The following is a 10,529-nucleotide window of genomic DNA, read 5'->3' as shown; positions in this document are numbered from 1 at the left end:
CAGGGATCAGTACTCGGTCCGATGCTTTCTAACTTGTTTATTAATGATTTGGAGTTGGGAGTAAGCAGTGAAGTGGCAAAATCTGCAGATGACATGAAGCTGTTCAGGGTGGTGAGAACCAGGGAGGATTGTGAGGCACTCCAAAGGGATGTGTCGAGGATGGGCGAGTGGGCATCAATGTGGCAAATGGGGTTCAGTGTGGCCAAGTGCAAAGTGATGCATATTGGAGCCAAAAATCCTAAATATAAATACACATTGTTGGGGTCCGAACTGACAGAAACTGACCAAGAGAGAGATCTTGGAGTCATAGTAGATATGCTATGTTGGGGTTTATTAGGAAGGGAAATGGAAACAAATCAGCCAGTATCATGATGCCCCTATATAAATCAATGGTGCGACCTCATTTGGAGTACTGTGTACAGTTCTGGTAACCACACCTTAAAAAGGATATTATAGCATTGTAAAAAGTGCAGAAAAGGGCAACAAGGATGATAAAAGGGTTGGAACACTTTTCCTATGAATATGCCCCTATATAAATCAATGGTGCGACCTCATTTGGAGTACTGTGTACAGTTCTGGTAACCACACCTTAAAAAGGATATTATAGCATTGTAAAAAGTGCAGAAAAGGGCAACAAGGATGATAAAAGGGTTGGAACACTTTCCCTATGAAGAAAGGTTAAAATGCTTGGGGCTCTTTAGCTTGGAGAAACGACGGCTGAGGGGTGACATGATCGAGGTTTATAAGATTATGCATGGGATAGAGCAGGTAGAGAAAGAAGTACTTTTCTTCCTTTCTCACATTACAAGAATTCGTGGGCACTGAATGAAATTGCTGAGCAGTCGGGTTAGAACGGATAAAAGGAAGTACTTCTTCACCCAAAGAGTGATTAACACATGGAATTCACTGCCACAGGAGGTGGTGGTGGCTGCAAGCATGGACAGCTTCAAGAGGGAATTGAATAAACATACGGAGCAGAGGTCCATCAGTGGCTATTAGCCAGAAGGTATAGATAGGAACTTTCAGTCTGGGGCAAGTGATACACTGTATTCTTGGTGCTTGGGGGGGCCAACAGTGGGAGGGCTTCTAGTGTCCTGGCCCCACTGATGGACCTTCTGATGGCACCTGGTATTTTTGGCCACTGTGTGACAGAGTGTTGGACTAGATGGGCCATTGGCCTGATCCAACATTGGCTTCTCTTATTTTCTTATCAAAACTCTTTTCAATTTTGCAGTGAGAATAGAAGCATTTAATAATGAAATTGGCCTATAATTTTTTAATTTCTTTCTCATCAGTTTTTTATTTATATATCAAGGTTATTAAGGCTTAATTCCAAGTTTCTGGTATTTTGCCTTCAGTTGTTTTGTAGTACTATGTTTTGTAGTACTTGTTTTAAAGATAGTATCAAATGGACTTCAAAGGTTTGGTAGAATTCTGCCGGAAGGCTGGATCCAGGCCGGCTGGATAGGGGACCCTAGAGCGGGCAACCCCCCGCCCCCTCGGGGGACCTGGCAGCCCTCGTGGAGCATAAGGACAGTAAGGTTTGAGGATGGGAGGGACTTCAGTGGAGTGTAATGCCATAGAGTCCACCTTCCAAAGCAGCCATTTTCTCCAGATGAACTGATCTCTATTTCCTGGAGATCAGTTATAATCCCAGGAGATCTCCAGCTACCACCTGGAGGTTGGCAACCTTAGGGCTACAGAAGTTTTGAGTTGTGTGGATTACTTGAAGTTTTATTGCACTTTGTGTGTTTTTAAATTTGGAACTGTAAGCTGCCTTGATCCACAAAGGAAAGATAGGCTACATATATTTTAATAAGGAAAAATATGTCATAAAGCTCACTAGGTAAATTTAGACAAGTCCATCTGTCACTCTCTTAATCTGATTTACCCCCACAGTATTGTTGTAAATATAAAATGGAGATAGAAGAATTGTGTATGTCACCTTAAGCTGACAGGAGGAAGGGAAGCTATAGTGATCATCCTCAAAAGTCCTGCCTCTCTTGTCTTAGTGTGACAAATAAGCATCCTGTTAAGGATCTGTCATTCCTAACTCATGTGTACAGGTTTTGTGGGAAGGAGCTCTGTACTCTAGAAAAAGCAGCCTTGAACCTGATGAGGTCACTTGTCAGGAGAAAGGGGAATCAGCTCTCCAGGGTTTATTTGAGACTCAGCTACAACTAATTATTCTTATTGGGGGAAAGTCTGTCACCTTTGGGGGGTGAAGCTGAGAGCTAGTTTTACTTTATATATTGAAGCCATGAGCCATCCACACAAAGCATTTACCATATCAAAATACTTTATCTTTTGTTAAATAAATCTTTCTTGTTTGACTCCATCTGTGTCTTGACTTTATAGTTAAATATCTTAAAGTTTACCTCACACATAATTGCAGCCTTGGTCCAGCAGGCTTCCAAATAAGAGACCTTTTGGGAGCACATAGCTTACACACTACCAATCTTTAATCAAAGCTTGTGTCTCCCTTTTTATTTGATTGTGGGTGTTTGGGGTTTAAAGAATTTATAGGAGACGCCAGAGTGGAGGAATTGGACATTCTTCGATCCAGAAAACTGTTGCCTCTCCCACCCCTTAGCCACCACAATAAAATAAAACAATGTGAAAGGTTCCAAGGAACATGAATGCAGGAGAGTTTTCTTCTGTCAACCACAACATATTTCTTGGAGTAGCTTCCAAAATGTAATAAACACAGAAATGAGAATGATAGAAATCAATATAAATTGGCAGGATAAAAATAAACAGTTTATTTAAAAAGCTCAGACAGATTGCCGTATCTAGCACATGCCTACTGCCAGCTCAGCAAAGAAATACAGTGCCGTTTCCTTTCTGCTGACTTTCTGTATTGCAAGTCCCATTCACTTAAGCTAGCAGAACTTTTGGGGTAAAACCCTCCCTGCACTCTTCCTGTTAGACTTCTGAACTCTGTTTGCATTCCAATGCAATTCTCCTTCAAAAGTGGGCTTTCCCCTCCCTTCCCCATAGCCCTTTCTATTGCAAAGAAAAGTAAAGTGTGTGTTATGTATATGGCTCTATGTATGTTGTATGCCTTTAAGTGTTTCCCCCATCAAGGCCTGTTTGGGAGGATACTACAGTGGGAATCCTTCTTTTCTTTTCAAATTGAAGTTCATTGAACATTTGCTTCCCTTCTATACCCCCACCCTGGCAGACTTGCAAAATACTGAAGACTGCAGACTTCTGCCCTTGGTAGCCCTCTCTTGGGTAGAGATAGGGGTAGGTGGTACAGCCTTTTCTACTTACATCCATGAGTTTGTGCCCAAATAATAGGGACAGCCAACCCAAACTCTTTTTAAACTAGGTGCTGAGCCAGGAAGTTGCTTCTTGGCAAGAAAACCAATCATATATTAAATCCCTTGAAACAGAAATATTGCCAGTTTATCAAGGCAAAACTACTGCTGGCTTAGGTTTGATTGTGTTTCAGATTAATAGCAAGTACCACCTGCTGTCAGTATTTATCGGTGTGTGTAACTGTTTTCTGACTTTTCAAATTGAACACCAGATTATGTCAATTAGGGACTGTGTTTTCCAGTTCTATAGACAGGGAGAGGAGACTGCTTGATACAAAAAGCAAAGGAAATTGCTGGTAATCTTTTTTTTAAAAAAAATAGATGCACGATACAAGGTTGTTAATACCTTGCAGATTACAGATTATGTTATGCATGGAAAGCGCTAAATATTTGCTGTTAACAGCTATTTGACATTGGAAACAATATTTGCACTATAACAAATGGTGTTTTATTAATAGTGTGTAATGTAATATATTTATAAAATTGTACTTTTAAAAAGTACATCAATAATATGTGTTAATTGATCATATTCCTGTCTCTCAGTAATCTCAACCCAGGAAAACATGCAAATGAAAATGGAGTGTCTATGCAGAATGCAAACTTTGAAGAGATCATCAGTTTACCTATGGGAACGAAACCATCGAGATTGGATGCCCTGAACAATGCTGAGAAAGATGGCTCTGAAATCCCATTGACTCCAATTTTGGCCTTTGAAGATAAGGGGACACTTGGGCCAATGCCTCAGGTAGATAACGTTCAAACGCATCAGACAGCAGGTAAGTTTGCTTTAAATGTCTTAAGTCTGTTTTAATTTCTAACTGGTATCTGAGAGGAATCCAAGAAACATCAGGCTTCAGTGTATTACATAACAGCTTCAGGACTTGGAAGGAAGCACTGCATATTTGTCATAGTCTTTTTTTATTGGCCTGCAGCTTAAAAGGGAGAAGAGCTGAGGAACTGCCAGTTTCATTAGACTTCCTAGTAATGCATGACACCTATTACCTATTTGGAGGTGAAATGAATTATTCATTTTTTAAAAAATTCATTTCAAGTAATTATTTCCTTAACCTTCCAGAAGGTATGTTTTTTCCAGGACTTGATACTGTACCCTTGGACAACTGTTCCATGGCACAAATAATAATACATATGAATAGAGAAGAGCAGGATCCTGCTGCTCTACTTGTTCAGCAGAAGGTCGGCATCAGACCTCTACATGTGATGGAGAATGGGGTGGGGGAGGTGGTAACTTTCCCAGTCCTTGGGGGAAAGACCGTGTGGGACAAAAGCATGAAACATGGGATCCAGAACCTAAAAAGGTAAGCCAAACAGAATCGAGGGCGAACAATAAAAACTTAATTATATAGTATGAAAAGATACATGTATTTATTAACAAAAAATTAAAAAGCATATAAGGGCCCAATCACACCTCATGTAAAAATGCCAAAATTTAGTACACAAGGGCCAATGGACTTGACCTGACGCGTTTCAGCCTATATAGGCCTTCTTCAGAGGTCAAACATAATGAGGAGCATATTGGTTTATATTGTATGATTGTACAGTACAATCATACAATTATGTAACATAGATACAAGATGGACCAGAAAAGACTTGTTCCAAAGTGAAGCTACTAGACACAGAATAAAAGTATAAATGAGGCCTCCAAAGGTGCAATCACATGCCAAATGATGTTTCACTGATGATAATTTCTGGTCCAGAAAGTGCCTTCCAAAGATTGTTTAGCCAAAGCGTCCTCAGTAAAATTGTCCTTAAGCAAATACATGTATCTTTTCATACTATATAATTATGTTTTTATTGTTGGCCCTCTATTCTGTTTCACTTACCTTTTTAGATTCTGGGAAAGACAGTGTCTACACTTCTGTGCGCGCAGAATTTTTGCAGACCTACTGATACTGTTGTGTGTGTTTAGTGTATGTGTAATTGAACATCTGCACAGTACTTCATTAGGGAAGAAATATCATAACTAGATGCAACGGTCAGTGTTGCTATACCTTTAAATAATCTGCAGAAGTAGGAATTTCAACAGGTTCAGGCAATTTTTCTCATTCTTGCATGGTTAGTGATTCTGGGGCTCTAAGGAAAAGTTTAGGGTTCCAGGATGGGACTCCCTACTCACTGACTGACCCCCCCCTTCCAAGCACCACCCTGGCCCCAGGCAAGGAGCAGTTGAGTCCCTATGCAAGGTAAGCCTGAGCCACTGCCACAAGTGGGCAGCCCAGGCCCCAAACAGGGTGTTTGCTAAGACTGCCTCTGCTTGCATGGTAAGGTGAACCTTTAAATACCCCCTTTTCTCCCCAGTGTCTCAATGGTATTGGAGCCTGTCTTTTAAATATGGTTGCCATCAGCAAGTAACACTTTCTGCAATTGTTCCTTTATATAACAGTGTTCGTTATTGCACATTATGTAGTGAAGATCAATTTTATCTGCTAATTTTTCCTTTGCTGGCTTTTCCTTATAGAAGTTATCTGATTTCTGCTTTTGAATTACCAAAGGCGAAGTGAGCACCTCTGCAGCCAGTGGAATTCCTTCCATGCTATGAAGGAGTGTTGTGTTTTTTGCACTCTCGAGTTTTCTAAAGACTACTTAGACAACTGGACAACATTTTTTAAGGACCGTAGTAAAACCAGCAGCAGAAGAATTTATTGGGAATAGACCTGGATTACCTTTCTATCACATAGATTTCACCACTAGAAAAATCATGTTCCATGTGCATAAATTGCTTTTTTCCCAGCACGCTCCTTTGGTTAGCAAAATGGATATTTTCTGTTTTCTTGAAGACACACGGGATTCTAACAGGCTGATCAGGTTAATGGACCTGTTGTCTTTCTGCTTTGTTTTTCTGTTTTGAGGATGGGCGTTTTGGTTTTAAAAGGTACAATGTAAAATCAGCAAGGAATCTTTTACATTTTACTGATTAAATACTTGAAAAGTAAACACCTCATTGCTCTAGAAGTAGGGTTACTGGGGTGTTTTTATTTAAACCAGCTGGTTTAAATATTATTGCAGAGAACTCTTTATTATGGGGGCAAAATATAGGCTTCTGTATCAGGTTCTTGTAAATGTAACTCCTTCATGGACATTCTGTATATTTAGGCTTCACTACTGTTGTCTTGCATTTTCTTTTAAAATAAAATAACAAAGCAGGTTTTAAAATGTGAAAAATTGAAAGCATTATTTTTTCATGGATGAGATGAAAACCTGTTGTTATCCTAGATAATGTATTTATTAATTTTGTTCAGTACAAAATAAATCATAGAAAAATGTGGTCAAAATCTACATTTGTAAGCTTGATTTTTGTTTGTTTCTACTTTGTTCATGCCAATTCAGAAGACACTGCTCATCTGCAGACTACAGGAATCATTACCCTGGAAAAAATGGATGCTTTGGAGGGTGGACTCTATGCCATTGTACCCCACTGAGGTCCCTGTCCTCCTCCCCAGGTTCCATCCCCAAATCTCCAGGAGTTTCCCATCCTGGAGCTGGCAACCCTACCCGCCTCCCATCCCCTGCTGGTGGCCAGGAGTGACCTGGCAACCCTAGCACAAGAACAGAAGAACACTTTTGAAGTGATGGCATGTGGTTGTTGCACATAGAGCCCATTGATATTATGGGGGAGGAGTTTGAGTTTGTTTAGTGCAGGTCATCTCAAACTGTACTGTGTTGGAAATTCAATGAGAATGTTAGGGCCTTATGGCTAGTACAGGGAGTAAAATCCCAATTCTACTGTTTCTATAATTCCTGTATATAGATATATTTTAAATGACCAAACTATACATGCGTACATGCACAAACTTTATTGCATTCAGTCATACCCTTAGCAAACAACACCAAAAGCAACATCAAAACTGTTGTATATGCAATTGAATGTATTGAGCTGGAGTCTGAACAAGGTATTGTACACCGACCTATCAGAACAAAGGAACTTCTGGAGGGAAGCAAAGTGATTGGTCTTTATGTACAGTTTCGGATTGGATCTTATCTGACATGTGGGCGTGGCTTGCCAAGCCCGGACTATTTAAAAAGGAGCCTGTTGCTCCATAATTTGTCTCGTTCTGGTTCTTCTGACTTTGTGTTCAATAAAGCTGTTGCCACTGTTCACCTGCTGCCTCAAGTCTCGTATCTAACAATTGGCAATAAGGATGTGATTATAGAGCGGGTAGGCAGCTCCGCTGAACCAACGCCAGGACGGCGGACAACCAAGAAGCCCCTGAGGAACCCGTGGCGGAAGAATGAGACCCAGCTGATAAGCTACAGCACTTGTGCCAGTGCCAGCACAAAGAGCAGTGATGGCCGTCAACCCATGGTTCGAGGCATTCGAACCCGACCTCGAGGACTGGGATTCCTACCTGACCAGGTTCAAGTTCCACCTCCAGGCTAACCAGATTGAGGGTGAGGACCATCAGAAGGCGACGCTCCTCAGCTCCTGTGGAAGGGCTGTCTTCGATGTCGCCCCGGCTGAAATCAAAACCATGTCCCTGGCTGAACTCAAACTGAAACTGCAGGGGCATTTTGCACCGCAACCCTCGCAGATCGCTAGCCGACATGCGTTCTACAAGCGATCCCAGGCCGCGAACGAGACAGTTGCTGAGTACGTATTGGCCTTGCCACAAAATTTTCAATTTTCCCATCTTTGTAGCTCTTCAGTAATACTTGCCCAAACATTTTGATAGTTATCTTTGTATAAAATTTTAGTTTGTCCTGTTACATAAATACCCAGGAATTTTATTGTTTATTTTATTCTTGTTACTAAACTGTTGAGATTGTGCTGCATAGTGAATTCCTTTATATATTTTAAAGGTCTGGTTTTCTTATGTGCATCCAGTCTCGAGGACCCACAGGTCTGAGAAATTGCTCAGTGGTTCCACACAGGGCATCAGGAGCAATAACCCAGGGGACCCAGGCCCGGGTCTCTGAAAGAGCCAGTGCTACATGCAGGGAGGAGTAACTGCCTCTCAAGATCTAGACCCTGAATCTTACTGTGCCAATAGTGGCCTCTGTTATGTGACTAGGGAATGAGGATGAATGGGGCTGGATTGGACTGTGGTGCATGTATATTGAAAAGGAATGTTGACTGACTGCAACAGGATGGTTGAATTTGTGTGATTGCCAGGTTTTAGAATTTTTTAACTATCTATGGAAGAGTTAGGGAGATGTAGTATTGTTAAATAACCATTCTGTGAATGGCTAAGATAGGTGAATATTGTTAGTAACTGCTTCCAGGAAGCTTAGTTAGGAGCTTGAGTGATGGTGGGTTCCCTGGTATTTGTATTGTTAGTAGAGTAGTTAGTTAACATTTCGTATATTAGAGAGCCAGGAGGCTTGCTTTTTGTACCATAGGAAGTTAGATAGTGGGGTAGCGTAAAGAGCTAGGGGACTTGATATTGCTGTTTCAGCTCAGGGTTGGTGAATTGCCTATTCAGCTAGTACCAGCAGTCTGTGGCCACAGCAAAGACTGGCGGGTGCAGCAATGCTGGAACAGCAGATCCCGGTGCTCTTGGGGAGGGGAAAGTTTAGCGGTAGGTCTAGGCAAAAGACCAAGGGAAGGGCCCCAAGAAGAAGATTGGCTCGACACCCTTCCAGCCTACGACCCATCCCGAGGGAGGTCTGCAGTGGGGCTGGGATGAAGAACCCATCCTCGTCATTGGTGCTGTGTAGTGCCAGGTCCATTAATAACAAGACGACAGTCCTTCGGGACTTCGTCATAGAACAACAAGCAGACCTGGCGTGCGTGACTGAGACCTGGGTGCAGGACGGGGAGACGGTAGCTCTCTCGCAACTTGCCCCGCCTGGGTTTTCGGTCCTACACCAATCGCGGACTAAGAGGCGGGGGGGAGTGGCGATGTTCATTCGGGAGGCTTACTCCTTCAGGGCGCTCCCTGCATTGGAGATTGCGGGCATGGAATGTGTCGGCTTGGTGCTGGGGACCGAGGAGAGTTTGGCTATCTGGCTGGTGTACTGACCGCCTAATGCACCGGCTAGCGGCCTGTCGTCCCTGCTGGAGGCCGTATCAGGCTGGGCGCTGGAGCACCCTAGGCTTATAGTCGGGTGGGTAGGACTGCCCCACTCCAGAGCCACCAAGAAGGAAGCTTCACGGTAAGTGAAGTCAAATCTTCCATTCTCCGGTGGCTCTGGTAGTGGGGCAGTCCTCACCAATGGGACGTAACAAGCAGTGTATCCCAGGGCGGGCAAACGGCTTCAGGCCTAGAGAGTATGCTGTAGAACCCTCCTGCCGAAGGCCGCATCTGCAGAGGCCAGTTTGTCAATCCTATAATGTTTGGTAAAGGAGTGAACTGATCTCCAAGTAGCCAGCTTACACACCGTCTCCAATGACAGAAAGGACCTATAGGCTGCTGAGGTCGCCGCCCCTCGTAAAGAGTGTGCGGTGATGCCCGTCAGGGGATCTAACTCCTTGTTTTTGTATGCCAGAATAATGCATCCTCTAATCCACCTGCTAATGGTGGAAGTAGAAACCCCCTGTCCCATGTTAGATTTACTGAAGGACACGAAGAGAGACTCAGACTTGCAAAAAGGTTTAGTCCTGTCCAAATAGAAGCTTAGAGCCCTGCGAACATCCAAGCAATGCCACTCCCTCTCCCAGCGATGCTTTGGGTTAGGGCAAAAAGACGGCAGAACTATTTCCTCTGCCCTATGGAAGGAAGAATTTACCTTAGGTACAAATGCTGGGTCGGGTCAAAGCACCACTCTATCTTTGTGGAACATGCAAAGCTCCCTATCCATAGATAGAGCCCTCAGTTCTGAAACTCGTCTAGCCAAAATAATCCCTACCAGAAAGATAGTTTTGAAGGTCAATTCCTTCATGGGACAAACAGCCATAGGTTCAAAGGGTTCCCAAGATAACGCTCGAAGAACCAGATTGAGGTTCCAGGTGGGGAAATGATGTACCTGGGGAGGATTTAATAAAGCTGCACCCCTCAAAAACTGCTTGATGTGATGATGTTGACTAAGCAGTTTTCCTTTCCTAGCTCCTCTGACAGCTGGTAGAGCAGCCACCTGTCGCCTGAGCGTACTGGTGCTAAGCCCCTTTTCTAACCCTTCCTGCAAAAAGAAAATAACTCCACTAACAGGCACTGACAAGGCCTCCCAACCCCTATCTATACACCACACGGTGAACACCTGCCAGGTAGGGTTATAAACTCTAGAAGTAGAAGATTTCCTGGAGGCTAGCAT

At 42.9% G+C, this 10,529-nt stretch overlaps 1 protein-coding gene across 1 annotated transcript in view; it reads left to right on the top strand.

Annotated features, from left to right (window-relative positions):
* The window catches only part of MAP7 (microtubule associated protein 7), a gene marked incomplete at its 5' end in the record, with an annotated part of 69,659 nt that extends 63,201 nt beyond the window's left edge, over positions 1-6,458 (top strand). Inside the window, 2 exons of the mRNA XM_015411968.1 lie at positions 3,867-4,099; positions 5,800-6,458. Of these exons, the coding sequence (XP_015267454.1) occupies positions 3,867-4,099; positions 5,800-5,810 (244 nt within the window). The remainder of the gene's footprint in view (positions 1-3,866; positions 4,100-5,799) is intronic.
* Positions 6,459-10,529: the final 4,071 nt, after the last annotated feature.

The sequence above is a fragment of the Gekko japonicus genome, unplaced genomic scaffold, assembly GCF_001447785.1.
Source record: "Gekko japonicus isolate JY-2015 unplaced genomic scaffold, Gekko_japonicus_V1.1 scaffold184, whole genome shotgun sequence".
NCBI classification, from domain to species: Eukaryota; Metazoa; Chordata; class Lepidosauria; order Squamata; family Gekkonidae; genus Gekko; species Gekko japonicus.
This window is presented reverse-complemented; position numbering and strand designations above follow the sequence as displayed.